Below are 15,480 nucleotides of genomic sequence, written 5' to 3'. Positions count from 1 at the left end.
ATAAATAAGAATTTTTCAGTGCGTTTCTAGAAATTTCCAGAGAATAGAGTATTCTGACCAGTGACAGAAGTGTGTGGCCTTTTTGGCAGGTGAAAATGATTGCATCAGGTAACCCTAAGTTTACAACCAATCATTACCCCTTGCTCAGATTCTGCATTCACCAAAAAATTTATATATTTAGCTTGACTTATAGAATTTTATATGAAAAGATCATGTGCTATTTGAATAAAATGAGTATTATGATTTCCAGACCAGTTATATTCATCATTTTTATGAACAACTCATGCCAGGAGTTTTCCTGAAAGAGAAGCAAAATTAAGGTAGTCGCTAGCTAAAGTGCGTATGTTTTGGAAAATATTTATGGAATCTATGCACAGATTTGAGATAACCACTCAGCAAATATCTTCTTGCATTTTAATAGAGACCTCTCTAAGAAAGTGGCCTGTAGATTATCCAAGGAAAATTGCTAATTTAGGCCATTATAACACTTTGGCACAGATTGGTCAGTGGCCACTTTTGAGCAAGAATTGAGATATAAATCTGTAAAGGAATGCCAGGATAAAGAAATGATATAATATTGTGGTCAAGCATGCTGCCTTAGGCCTGTAATCTCAGCACTTTCCGAGCCTGAGGCAGACAGATTTCTTGAGCCCAAGAGTTCAAGACCAGTCTGGGTAACGTGGCAAAACCCCATCTCTACCCCTAAAAATTAAAAAAAATAAATTTAGCTGAGCATGGGGGTGCACATCTGTAGTCCCAGCTACTTGGAAGGCTTAGGTGGGAAGATCATTTGAGCCCAGAAGATGAAAGTTGCAGGGAGTTGAGACTGTACAACTGTACTCCAGAGTGGATATCAGAGTGAGACTCTCTTTCAAAAAAACAAAACAGTTATAGTATTTAATTTTTCCACATTTAAAAATGAATGAAAACTGATTGGATAGATTACTGATCATAATAGGTCTATGAGATTAATGCAAGGATATTAATCCTCTTTCCATACTCCTCTATCTTCCACTATATAAAAATAAATAATATACATTACAATGATACATTTTGTTTTCACATTGAAGTGATCCAACTGAACACAAAAACAAGGTAAATCGTACTGGAATAGAAATATCCAGATGTCTCTTTTTAAATGAGTGGATGCAGGGAAAGGCATCAGTGGCTTTTATCAAAGGATACAGAGCTGACTAAAGGACCAGAGTAGAAATCTAGAAGAGTACTGGGGAATGAAAACATCCCACTTGCCCACTTGTGCCAGGGAACTGGAGGCAGATAATTACACAATTGGTACAAGGCTATACTAAGAGGAAAACGAAAAGGAAAAACAGAAAGAAAAAAGCACTGCAACTGTTACTAGTATAAGATTCTTAAAAATGTAATAATAACACGCACAATAAAAGGACAGAAAATTTGAAACAACAGTTATCAAATCTTGAGAAAGGACAGATGGGTATGCAAGCAAACCAATTATAAACTCTGGAAATAAAACATTTCATTTATATACACTCTAGACTGGACACTATAAACGATAAATTTAGTAAACCAGAAGATTATCTACAAAGAAACAATAATTAGATTGACAGCTAACTTCATATCAGAAGCAATGAATGCCAAAAGACAATGGATTTTATTTCTTAATAATAGGGATGAGTATCATCCACAATACTCTTTAGTAACCTTCAATAGTAAGTCAAGAATAAGGCATAATCAAACGTTTAAATTCTGGATATTGAGGAAGCTAGTAAATAACATTTCTGTCTTTCAAGGAAGAGCAAAGCATATTGCCTGACAGGAATTAGAAAAACGGAAACAAAGTACATTTTCTTTACATCCAAAAATATATCAGAAGTCATGTCAAATATATAGACAAGTTTATACTTAATTGACTAAATGAATCCCCCCAAACCCCAGAATTTTCCTGCAGAAGACAGAATTATAATTCAGGTTTCCCAGGAAACATACTCTGATAGTTTTATGTTTGAATGCAGAGAGTTTTTTCAGGAGAGCTTTCCAAAACAACTCCTGTGAGAGATGAAAGAAGCAGAAATGAACAGAGGGAAATGGTGCCCTTCAGTAGAGGTGCATCAGAGAAAGTGAGGTCTGAAGACAGGGAAGACCCTTTTGGGTTGTCCTAGCTTGAGACAAGAGGATCAGGCTTTAATGTTCCTGTTATCTCCTCAGGAGAAGGTGTGACTTTGATAAGGCAGTTCTCTTCAGCGAAGGACAATTTCCAGAGAGAGATTTGGCTGAGACCCATCAGGCTGCAGTTTTCTCAGTGACTATCTCTGACTCAGTTGTTAAACATGATCTAGGTAGGGTATGATAATAGCAAGGCAAGTTTAGTATTCATGAGTGCAACAACTTAGTCAAGAAAATGTGTCAATTGTACCCAAACAAATCTACAAATTAGAAGAAATCTCATCCAATATTACAATGATAGTTGCAAGCCTGATGAAAATGTGTATTGAGGATTAAAAACCCAAGAATATGAGTGTCAACTCTGAAAAAGAAGAGCAAGTTGTGTCACAAGACATAAAGGCTTAGTAAAAAGGTAAAGCAAACTTTATGGTTCTGGCACAGGAATGGATGAATAGACCAATGGAAATGAATAGCAAGGTCAGGAATAGATATATGACTGTACTATAAAGATTGGAAAGCTGAGATTGTTTACTAAATGGCATTGAAAACGTACAGGGGTATGCATGCACACCTTTTACAACAGTGGGCAGAATTCAGAAGGTTCGAAGATCCAATTATGAAAGGTAAAGCTGTAAAACAGGTAAAACAAGGAATAATAGCTTTGCAACTTAGCAGTAAAAATACATTTTTAGAAAGGTATGAATAGTGCAAACGATATGGCAAAAAATCAGATGATCGTGTTAAATTAAATATCTCTTTGTATTAAGGATTTAATATAAAAAGTTAACAGGTATATGACTACTGTTTTCAGTGTCTCATTTAACAGAGCTTAATATCTAAATATAAAAAGATCTCTTTCAGGTAACCCAATGAATACATTAGAAAAATAATATAAATTGGTAGTTCACAGGGATGATGCCTAAATGGGCAAGTATATGTGAAGAGATGCTTGGTTTCCAGATGAGAGGGATGAAAATGAAAATTAAGATGTCTTATGACTATACTAATCAAATGGCAAAAATTGGAAAACTGGATATTGCAAAGGGATGTCACCAATGTGAAAATCCTTGTGTACAGTTGGTGAAAGTAGAAGCTGGTAGTCATTCTGGAAAGAAACTTGTCAGTGTTTATTAAAGTAGGTATTTGAATACCCTATTAGTCTGCAAGCCCATTCTTGGAGGAAAAAAAGATACATATTTTTGGATACATATATATATTTGGATATATATATTTCTGGATATATATATGGATGTGCATATATGTATGTATATATCTCCCAGATTATTTTTACATACAGCCACCAAAGAATATTTACCAAAAAGTGTGTTGCTGTATTATTTATACACATTTAGAGGCAACTTAAGTACTCTTTAATTAAAGAAATGAATAATTGGTTGGATATACATTATGAAACACAATACAGCAGGCAAGAGGAATAAATTAAAACCATGCAGAAAATAGATAGATTTAAATTACATATTATTGTGTTTAAAAATTAATGACCATAATTTTAGTACCAATTTATTTGTTTTCCTAATTGTTTCTGCTTTGGGCTATCATATAGCATAGGCCAGTCCTTCTGGAGAAACACGTTTTTATAAAACCAGGATAAAATTAATCAAACAACTATTGTATAAGTTGAAAAACAGACAGCACAGGTCTATGATCCCTGAGATAAAAGTGTGAAACATGAGTTCCACAGTCAATTCAGGTAACAGCTTGAAAACACTTTCTGGACTACAGCAGAGGGAAGGGAAGCCTAAAGAGAGCTCAGTAATTTCACTGAGTTGAAAAGAGAGAGAGAAAGGAGTGTTCAGAGTTGCTGAGATAAATGGTATTTACAGGGTAAAATACTAGAGAAAGTGTTGCAAAAATTGGTATAGTGGTTTCCTTAAGTCTTTGGCCAAATACTAAGCTCTGTGTATAGTGCACTATGTGACTCATTGATGTCCAGAAGGGAACAGCTACTGGGAATATCTGAACTGAAAAGAGACTCTAGAGGTCCAGAAGGGAACAGCTACTGGGAATATCTGAACTGAAAAGAGACTCTAGAGGTCCAGAAGGGAACAGCTACTGGGAATATCTGAATGAGAAAGAGACTCTAGAGACCAACCCAAACCGGGAAACATTGGAGTTCTGACCTGCTACAGTGGAGAACATCCCAGACATTTAGTTAAGACCATGTAAAGTTAAACTTTAGGAAGGGGTGACTCTAGCCGTGGATTAAAATCTCTTCTAGATCCACAATTGTAAAACATAAATGTAAGCCTCAAAAAGACGAAGTTAATCAACAAATCAACTGCCTGCTAGAATAAAAGCTGCCTCTGTTAGAATAAAAGCTAACAGAGTTTCAAGGATGCTAACAAAATCTACAGATTCAGCAAATAAAATTACAGTGTCCAGTGTGGAGTAAAAAATTGCTAATCCTTCAAAGCAGCAGGAAAATGAGCCTTGTAAGAAAAATCATCACTAGAACCAAATCAGGTAACCTTTTTAAGATTCTTGCCTGCAGATTATAACATCTAATAAAAATATCAGCGATTTGGCCATGCGCGGTGGCTCACGCCTGTAATCCCAGCACTTTGGGAGGCCGAGACCGGCGGATCACGAGGTTAGGAGATCGAGACCATCCTGGCTAACATGGTGAAACCCCATCTCTACGAAAAATACAAAAAAATTAGCCGGGCGTGGTGTCAGGCGCCTGTAGTCCCAACTACGCCTGTAGTCCCAACTACTTGGGAGGCTGAGGCAGGAGAATGGCGTGAACCCGGGAGAGGGAACTTCCAGTGAGCTGAGATCAAGCCACTGCACTCCAGCCTGGGCAACAGAGCGAGACTCTGTCTCAAAAATAAATAAATAAATAAATAAATTAATTCAGAGATTTAAATGTTGAGGAAACAGATTGAAATCTTAATAGAGAAAATAAACTTTAAAAAATAATCAGATAGAAAATCTAGAACTGAAAACCATTTCACCTTAATTGAAAAAAATATAATGGCTGGACTTAATAAATTAGACATTGGGAAGAAAAGTGCACTCAGAAACAAAGCAAGATAAACTCTCCAAAGTGAAGCAGAGAGAGAAAAAATAACTTTAAAAAAATCAAAGCTTGAGTGCTCTGTCAGATAATAGCAAGCAAACTAATAGATATGTCGTTGACTTTCCAGAAGAGAGATTAGAGGTGAAAAAATATGTGAAAACTAATCACTGAAAATATTTAAAGTTTGATGAGAAATATAAGAAAACAGATTTAAAAAGTTTAACACAAAAATTACACCTATGCACATCATAATCAAATTGCTGAAAACCAACACAAAATAAAAAAATTTAAAGCAGCTAAAGTATACATGATATTTAGGAGACCATTTGTAAGGAGGATGGTTCACTATTGATCATAAATATTGACATCCAGAAGAAAGTGGAAGAAAAAAATGTCAACTTGCAATTCTGTATCTAGTAAAAGTAGAATTCTAATTTACCACATTAACATAAAAAGGAGAAAAATCAATGTCTCAATATATGCAGAAAATGTTTACCACAAATTCAACAGATTTGTGGTAAGAATTTGTAGAAAATTAGGACTAGAAGACACTTTCTTAACTTGATACACTTAGTGGTTAAAGGCCCAATGTTTTGTACCTAATATCAGGAACAAGGCAAGAAAATCTGATTGGAAAAGAAGACCATCTGATTTTCACAGATGACATCTTATTGTACATAAAAGTTTTAAGAAATCCTCACAAACACTTTAGATGTAATAAGTAAATTTACTCAAGGACACACAATAAAGATTAATTTAAAATATGCCACATTTCTAAATATTAACAATAAACTTTAAAAATTAAATTTAAAAATTGCATTCGTGACAGTGTCAAAAAATGTAAAATATTTAAAAATAAATGTTAACATTGAAATGTATAAACCCTCTACACTAATAACTGCAAAGCACTGCTTTAAAAAATGTCTGAGACATACTTATTTATAAATAAGTTGAAAAACTCAAATTGTAAGAAGTCAATTCTCCCCAAATGTTCTGTAGATTCAAAGCATTCCCAGTAAAATTTTTGGTAGAAATGTACACACTGATATTAAACTGTGTATGGAAATGGAAAGGACCTAGAATAGCAAATGCAATCTTGAAAAAAGAATAGTAAGACTTATGCTACACAGAATTCAAGACTTGCTATCAATTCCCAGTAATTGAGACTGGTATATATATATGCGTGTGTGTGTGTGTGTGTGTGTATATATATGTGTATATATGTGTGTGTGTATATATGTGTACATAAATATATATTTAAATATATATTTATGTATATATATGTCCATATATACACACACATATATACACATATATATACATACACACATACATATACACATATATATACACAAATATACACATATATATGTGTGTGTGTGTGTATATATGTATGTGTTAAGATACAAGAATCTATCAATGGAAAGTATAGGGAGTCCAGAAAACTACCCACATTTATAAGGTCAATTAATTTTCTATAAAGTTTCAAAACAATTCAAGGGTGGGGAAGATAACCCTTTCTACACATAGTGCTGGACAACTAGATAACTATATGAAAAAATAATCTTGACTCCTACTTCTCATTTTATGAAAAATGAATTTAAGATGAATGATAAGCCTGAATTTAAAAGTCAAAATTATAAAACCTATTGAAGAGGCCTGGCATGGTGGCTCACACTTGTAATTCCAGCACTTTGGGAGGCCGAGGCGGGTGGATCATTTGAAGCCAGGAGTTTGGGACCAGCCTGGTCAACATGACGAAACTCCATCTCTATCAAAAATACAAAAATTAGCTGGGCATGGTGGTAAATGCATGTAATCCCAGCTACTCAGGAGGCTGGGGCACGAGAATCCCTTGAACTGGGGAGGCGGACTTTGCAGTGAGCTGAGATCACACACTGCAATGCAACCTGGGCAACAGAGCCAGACCCTGTCTCCAAAAAAAATAAAATATAATAAAATAAATAAAAAATAAAACCTATTGAAGAAAACAGTAAGATACATCCACAAACCTGGTATAGGCAAAAAACCTAAACTATAAAACATATAAATCAATTCTAGTTCATATTTAAAAACAGCCCTTAGGAAAACGGAATTCAGAAAATAAAAAGAAATGAAAAGTCAAACCACATAATCAGAGAAACATTCATATTCCCTTTCTTTCTGTCAAAAGTAAGTGAAAAGTTGTTCACTTAGAGAAATAACCAATACCACTCTACACCTATTAGAGTGGTTAAAATAAAAAATACTGAAATTATCAAATGTTGGCAAGTATGCAGAGCAACTATATCTCTCATACATTGCTGGTGAAAATGGTACAGCCACTGGAGAAAAAATCTTTATAAGCTTTATAAGCTTGTAAAGACTCTGGTACCTTCAGAAGCTTTATAAGCTTTTATAAAGTTAAATATACACTTAACATGTGACCTAATTATTATCCTCCTAAGCATTTTTCCTAGAGAAGTGAACTTTCATTCAAACAAAAAACTGTACATAAATTTTTATAGCAGTGTTATTCATAATAGCCAAAACTTAGCACAACCCAAATCTCATTGAATGGGTAAAAGAATAAAGAAATGATGGTACATACATACAATGGATATACAACACACAACTAAAAAGCAATAAACAAGAATGGTGTTGGCATATACAAATATTTCCATAGATCTCAAGAACATTATGTTGAGTTAAAAAGGGCTAATCTCAAAAGATTACATGGTATATTATTTCATTAATATAACATCCTTAAAATTACATAATTATAGTAATAGAGAACATGTGATTAGTTGCCATGTTTAGGTTGGAAAAAGGATATGACTATAAAGGAGAACAAGAGAGTTTCTTTGAGAAGATGGAACAGATTTGTGTCCTGATTGTGATGATAGTTGAATCTGTACATATTAATATAATACATAATCTATACATGTATGTATGCATAATTTATACATATAAAATGTCATAGAAGTGCAAACAAGAAAACATTAGTGCATGTGGAAGCTAGTGAAATCCTAATAATGTCGATAGTTTAGTAATAGTATTGATACAGTGTCTGTTTTCTGGTTTTGTTGATCATGATTTGATAATGTGAAATGTTGTCATTGAGGCATGCTGGGTGTAGGGTGCATAGGGAAGTCAGTGCTATTTTTTGTAACTTCTATGGCTGTTATTTTTTTAAACTTCTATGGGAGTTGAACTTCATGTTTAAGGTCTTTGCACTTTACAGGATGTACATTATTTCTTTTAAACATTTAAAGTGCCTTCCCTACCCACATACGTTATATAACAAGACATCTGTCTTATTACATAAGAAAAGGATTTTGTGAAAAGATGATGTATTATGAATTTAGGAATATGCATAATTCATTTTCTTTACATGAAATTAAAAAGCTTTAAAAATCACTCAGATGTCTAGATATATTACAAATAATTATGTGGTATATTTATGGTATAATCATAATTTTGCCATAATTTGCAAATTATTCTAACAGTTAAAATAAATGAACTAAATCTAGATCTCACATATATAATGTACAGTGAAACCAGCAAGCAGCAGAAAAATATATCATTTATGTTAATTTTGAAATAATAGTCTAAAATGTTTAGTACATATGTAGAAAATCAAAGTAGCATGTAAGGGGACTTCATTGTTATAAAACTTGCTTTCTCTCTTTAAAGAAATATCTGGGTAATAAGTACATATTCATTTGTTTTTATGTATGCTGTTTTGTATATCTTCACTTCCAAAAAGAAAATACTTTTAGAATTAATAATTAATACAATCTTGTTTATGAAAAAGTGTAGAAGAGGAGGAAATCCGTATTGTTTAATATATGAGAAAGAATTTCTTTTTAAATTAAATTGCCAAAGTTGAAGGTGAATCAGAATCCAAATGCTTGGAAAGTCCCGTCCCAAAATGTACATCCCTCATTTCATTGTGAAAATATAGGGTGGGAGTGGGGAGAGCGGCAATTACAAACCTTGTAGGTAGGGAGATAAAAGAGATCTGTTCCAAAAACAAAGACCTAAAAGAATTTTGCAAAATTACAGTCTAATAAGTATTTCCCATTATGTTGTACGTGGGAAAATTCTTATCTGACATTAACTTGAGATTGTTTATTATAACCATAGAAAATATTGCAGTATTTTAGAATCCAACATACATTTTTATAGAATGACTGTCAAATGTGTGATCAGTTATCTTCAGGTTTTTTAAGTTGGCCCTCCATGTCTGTCAACCAACTCTGAACTGAAAATATTCAAACAAACAAAAAATAACAATATAACGATAAAAATAATGCAAACAAAGAAGCAATACAATATAACAACTCTTTTATAGTATTTACATTTAATTAGGTATTAGAAGTAATCTAGAGATTAAACTATAAGGGAGAATATGCATAGGTTATATGCGAATCCATTTTATATAAGGGACTTGAGCATCCATGGATTTTGTTATCTGTGGAAGTCCTGGAACAAAGCCCCACAAGTACTGAGGGATGACTGTATATACAATTTACATGACATTGAAAATAATCTGCATCTTCTTTACCATTTCTCTATTTTTTTAACGTTAAGCAGAGAATGATGTTTAGTTGGGAAGCCAGTATTTTCAAAAACAAGATCTAAATATTATTGCATATGAATGGCTGTGCCAGATTCACTGAAAGACATTAACTAGCCCATTTATGAAATTTCTAGGTTTACTTTTAAGCTGCTAAATGGCATTATTGTGAAGCCATGTGTTTCTGATAATTTTACTTCTAAAGCTGATTTCCTATATAATTGACCAAATTAGTAACTGACACTAGTTATTTTCTACTTTGGAAAAAATCATCTTTGGATGTTAATGGCTTAGATGATAATAAATTTTTTGGAAGGTGTTTATTTACAAATATTTTCTTGACTGTAGGTTTCGTCTTATTCAAGGTAGAGTGGGAATTCTACTCTCTAAATAGGTGTAGTGAAATTATGTCATTACATTTAAATACATAAACCTCATTTTACAATATTAAGGCTTATAATCTTAAAGCCTCTTTAGTTTGCAGAAGGGTCCCTTATGCGGTTCACATGTTTTTTTCTTGTTATCTAAGTAGTCTCACCAAAATTATGGTATTGCTTTCATGTTTCCCCTTAACTTTTGACTGTTTTTTGTTTTGTTTTGTTTTTGTTTTTGTTTTTTAAGGTTTACCATTGATGGAACTTTTCTAATGAAGCTATTATAATGTTAGACATGTACTCTTGTATACTGTTGAAATACATTTCAAAAGTAATGTATAGCATTTTTCATACAAATCACAAGTGTAAATTGGAAGCCAATTTTTAATTTTATTTTAATGTTTTCTACCAAGGTTTTTTGACAATGTAATTATATTACTTAGCCAGTTACATTAAGAAATGATTGACATTATACAATGGTTTATATTCTGAACTCAGCAAGAGCAATACTTGCTTACTTAAAAATAGTTTGTGAGGCAATACATATGTTAATTAGCTCAATTTAGCCATTCCACAGTGTATACATATTTTAAAACATCGTGTTGTACATGATACATGTATACAATTTTTGTTTGTCAATTAAGACCAAATAAATCAGGGAAAACATAAATGAATTTGGAAAAATATAAGTATATTAAATAAATAAATGTAAGTTCATATGTTTAAGAGTAGGAAGAAGGTGGGAGGGGGATGTAAAGGTGAAGGGCAAATATCTGAATTTTAAAGAGGATCATTTTTGGATTCTAGTTCCTTGAGTCTTTGTAGCTCATCACATGGAGACAGCTTTTTAACCACAGTGGTGGTTTTATGCTTTTATTTTGCTATACTTAAGTTTTCCTAACATCAAACATTAAGAACAATGCGTTTTCACAGGATTTCAAGCATGGTGTGGTTTTGGTTAAATCCCAGCTACTTTGAGGCTGCTTTGCTTTCCCTCATGGCACTTCCCCCTATTTCAGAACTGAATCCTAATATATCTTTATGTAATGATATTCAACATTATGTACAACAATGTTTTATAGGTAAGATGCAATTATTTTTGACACTTAGATTTGGTCTAAGTAATAAAAGTTCAAAGGCAATTTGATATAAAATAGATAATTTAATTTTTATGTTCATTAAATAATGTCCTGAAACATCTACATATTTGTAATTATCCCCAAATTAGACTTAAATGTAATATTTTTATATTGATAATGGTTATAATGAGAAGGTAAAGATTGTACTTTAATAGTGTGCAAGTATGGGATGAAAGGGATTTCAGAGAATTTTATTGATAAGACTAACTAATACATGTAAGTGGCAACATATAATTATTGCAAAAAATAACCCAACATGACATGTCTAACATTCAATTAAGAATTAAATAATATACTTGGCAAATAAATAATGTTAAGCTCTTTAAAGTTTCATCAGTTAACTTTGAGACTGATTTTCATCAAAATTACTGTACTAAAATGTTTTCTTTTGTTGTACAGACTCAAATAGCAATCCTCAATTTTACAATCGACTCTTATTTGCAAAAAATGCTTTGACATAGTGCATTTGTTCTGCCTGGGCAGCAATAAAGGATTGTGGTATCATTTTGAAGAAGGTTGTTTGACAGAGCCTGTTTGTTTATTTGGGGTAATGTGAGCTGTATTCAGAAAATGCCATATTTTGTTTCATGATTGTATACATTCTCTTCCATTGCTCCCAGGCAAGACTTGTAAGCAGAGAAGACACGGATTTAGACCTTCTTTCCATGACCAGTGGAAGTGCTTTGTCTGTGAACAGAGAAAAAAAAAATCAGGCACACAGACACTCAGCAGGATCTTCAAGTAAGTTGTGGTTTCCTTCAAAATTAATTTAGAAATCACAAACGAATTGATGGAACCTAATGCCAGCAAGAATTCTTTTTCAGATGGGGGTAGGATGCCAGCAACCTGAACTGCCCAAAAATGTGCATTTAGATTTTTTCTTTCTTTAAATATACTATTTTGATACAAACAAAATTAAATTATTTCTAAAATTAACTGCATCAGTTTTTATTTTAATTGTATTCTGGGCTTCAATATCTCCTGCCCCCCACACCCTGTGAATCATATTGAATTCTTTGATCATTTAATTTTAAAAGAAATTTTTAGATTAATTGTAAAATGTTAGATTTATATATGAAAGTAGTGTGTCTTGGCCTTTTGCCATTGATTTAGTAGATACTGTATTTAAAGATAATTTTCAAAGAAATTTTTTTAAATAGGAGAGCTTTAAATAATATTATACCATCAAAAAACATGCTTTCAAAAACTATTTCCATTCATATGTAAGAGTTTGATTATGTCTATTAATGATAACTTTATATTCATAAATCTGTCACATACATCTATTACCTTTAATTTGGTGAGAAATATACATATATATTAAACATATATTTATATAACATTTGTTATATATGTGGAGAGAGAATATAAAGATAATGATTTCAACAAGACTTATATTGCAATTATTAACTCTGAAAAATGTAAACATTTAAAAAAATCTGTATCTTGTGCTATTTCAGGGGAATAGAGAGTAATTTTTTTCAAAGTCCTTATTTAACCCTAGAGATTTTGAGATATCTTCTAAAATATGACAATAATTGTCTTTTTACTTTAAAATTAAATCTTCATACTTAATTATACTTATTATTATTTTTGAAAGTTTTATTACTTATTGGTATTACAGTTATATACATACATATATATAGGTTCACACAGACACAAATACAAAATCAATATTTGATTGAAAGTGAAAAATTCAGTGATCCAGATGGTGCTCTCCAGATAAATGAAAACTTCAAAATGATTCTCTGACTTTCACTTTTCATCCAAGTACTTGGCTTTATTAGATTATAATCATTTATATTTATTAATACAGGCAAGTTCATTTTGATAAATTTTAATTGACTTTTGAAATAATAATTTTAGTATGTCTAATTTTATTTTATTGATGTATTTCTTTATTTTGTTTTTGTTTTTGTTTTTGTTTTGGGGGGGACGGAGTCTCGTTCTGTCGCCCAGGCTGGAGTGCAGTGGCGCATTCTTCGGCTCACTGCAAGCTCCGCCTCCCAAGCTCACGCCATTCTCCTGCCTCAGCCTCCGGAGTAACTGGGACTACAGGCGCCCACCAGCACGGCCGGCTAATTTTTTGTATTTTTAGTAGAGAAGGGATTTCACCGTGTTAGCCAGGGTGGTCTCTATCTCCTGACCTCCTGATCCGCCCGTCTCGGCCTCCCAAAGCGTTGGGATTACAGGCGTGAGCCACTGCGCCCGGCCTATATGTCTAATTTTAAAATATTTTCCAAGTTTCAAAGACCTTCGAGAGCTTGAATTTTTCTTATATGATTATAGAATCTCGTCATTGAAATGTTGACCTAGTCTATATAGTTAAGAAATAAATATTTTAAGTGTAAATTATTCACCTAATATAAATTTTTTAGTTGTTAACGTAATGTATCAACTTTATCGAATTTCAAAATCTATATTCCATTTCAGAAGTAATCAGCCTGTGTCAATACATATTAATGAGTAATGATAATTTTATGCATTGCATATTACAAACTCATATGATACCTCTTTGGAGCATTTTAGGTAAAAAAAAATAAACGAATTAAAAACAAAAACAAAAAATTGCTTTTTCACTTTAGAATTTCAAAACTTCTGTTTATAATGTATTACCTGAATGTTAACACATTAATAGCTCAATAAATCATCAACTATTTTCAAATATGCAAGTTTCATCATTCACTTACATGATATTGAATTACAGATTTTAGGGATGTAATTATATAGAGTTCATTTTTAACACATTCTCCAAGAAACTGAAATAATGCAGTTCTCACTGTAATTCCAACTACTTGTCAACAAATAATATTACTGAAAACAATACTAATCTCTGAATGTGTTTAATAAGTAACAATTTAAGGCAAACTACTTTAGAAAAATGAAGTTTTTAAAAAATAACAAAATGATTATGAATCAAATAGTACTTGCTTAATCACTGTAGTTGCTGAGTAACTATAACAACATAAGTATTATATACTAATGAGTATGGTCTCTGACGTAAATTTGCCAGGATTTGAATGAGGATTTAATCTTTAAAATAGGAATGATAATAGAAGTACCTCCTTGTAGAGTTGTTTTTGGGATCAAATGCATACCGGTTAGAACACAAACTGGTACAAAATCAGTGCTTAGTAAGTGTTCTTTATAATCACCACCTAAACATAGTTTTAAAAGAAGCATCTATTGGGCTAAAGTATGGAAGTCTCAAGTATCTAGGCACATGGTCTAATTGGTTCAGCTTACAAGAAACCTACTCTTAGTTGCTTAACTAAAATATTTGGCTTAGTCTATTTTTCTGTAGAAATCAAAGTCCTTGGGCCCTAAGCCTCCATGGCCCTGAGTCAACCAGTTACAGCTTTGGTATCCTGAAAGGTCTTTTTCCTTTAGCTTTCTCTCTCTGTCTCAAAACTTGTCACCTTATAAAGCTATTAATAAAATAATTTTTTTGGCCGGGCACAGTGGCTTACATCTGTAATACCAGCACTTTGGGAGGCCGAGGCAGGCGGATCACAAGGTCAGGAGATTGAGACCATCCTGGCTAACACGATGAAACCCCGTCTCCACTGAAAATACAAAAACAGCCGGGCGTGGTGGTGGCGCCTGTAGTCCCAGCTACTCAGGAGGCTGAGGCAGGAGAATGGCGTGAACCCGGGAGGCGGAGCTTGCAGTGAGCTGAGATAGCGCCACTGCACTCCAGCCTGGGTGACAGAGCGAAGATTCTGTCTCAAAAAAAAAAAAAAAAAAAAAAAAAGAATACTTTTTTCTTAGTTTTGCAGGCCAAATCTAGAGAGTACTTTGTGGACTACATCTGTAAAACTCTTTTTGAGCCTTTGAACTTTTCTAGATGTTTCCCTTTTATTGTTGTTATAATTTTATAACATGTATTCTTTGGAATCAGAAAAATTCAGATTTAAAATCCCAGTTCCACCATCACATATGAGTTGTGTGCCCTTGGGTAAATTGTTTAACCTCTAACATTAAGTTTACTCTCTGTAAAATGGGAATAGTAATGTTTGTATCATAGTTTTAGTAAGGAAAAACTGAGTAAAAATATACATAAACCTGTGATATACTGCCTTGGGTATTGTAAGGCCCGGAAGAATAGTACCTGTTGTCTTCATTGTTTGTTGTTGTATGTTTTGTGATTCTCTTGCATCATTACAAAACAACCCCACAGTAGAATTGTCTTCCTTTTCTGTGTGTCAAATATAATAAGAC

The 15,480-nt window shown here is 32.7% G+C and overlaps 1 protein-coding gene across 1 annotated transcript in view; it reads left to right on the top strand.

Annotated features, from left to right (window-relative positions):
- The window catches only part of LRRIQ1 (leucine-rich repeats and IQ motif containing 1), a 210,788-nt gene extending 198,593 nt beyond the window's left edge, over window positions 1-12,195 (top strand). The window contains 1 exon segment of the mRNA XM_011988666.1: window positions 11,880-12,195. Coding sequence (XP_011844056.1) covers window positions 11,880-12,032 — 153 coding nt within the window. The 3' untranslated portion in view covers window positions 12,033-12,195.
- The last annotated feature ends 3,285 nt before the right edge of the window (window positions 12,196-15,480 follow it).

The sequence above is a fragment of the Mandrillus leucophaeus genome, unplaced genomic scaffold (assembly GCF_000951045.1).
Source record: "Mandrillus leucophaeus isolate KB7577 unplaced genomic scaffold, Mleu.le_1.0 Scaffold334, whole genome shotgun sequence".
In the NCBI taxonomy this organism is placed as follows: Eukaryota; Metazoa; Chordata; class Mammalia; order Primates; family Cercopithecidae; genus Mandrillus; species Mandrillus leucophaeus.
The sequence above is the reverse complement of the archived record's forward strand: the minus strand, read 5'-3'. Positions and strand labels throughout refer to the sequence as shown.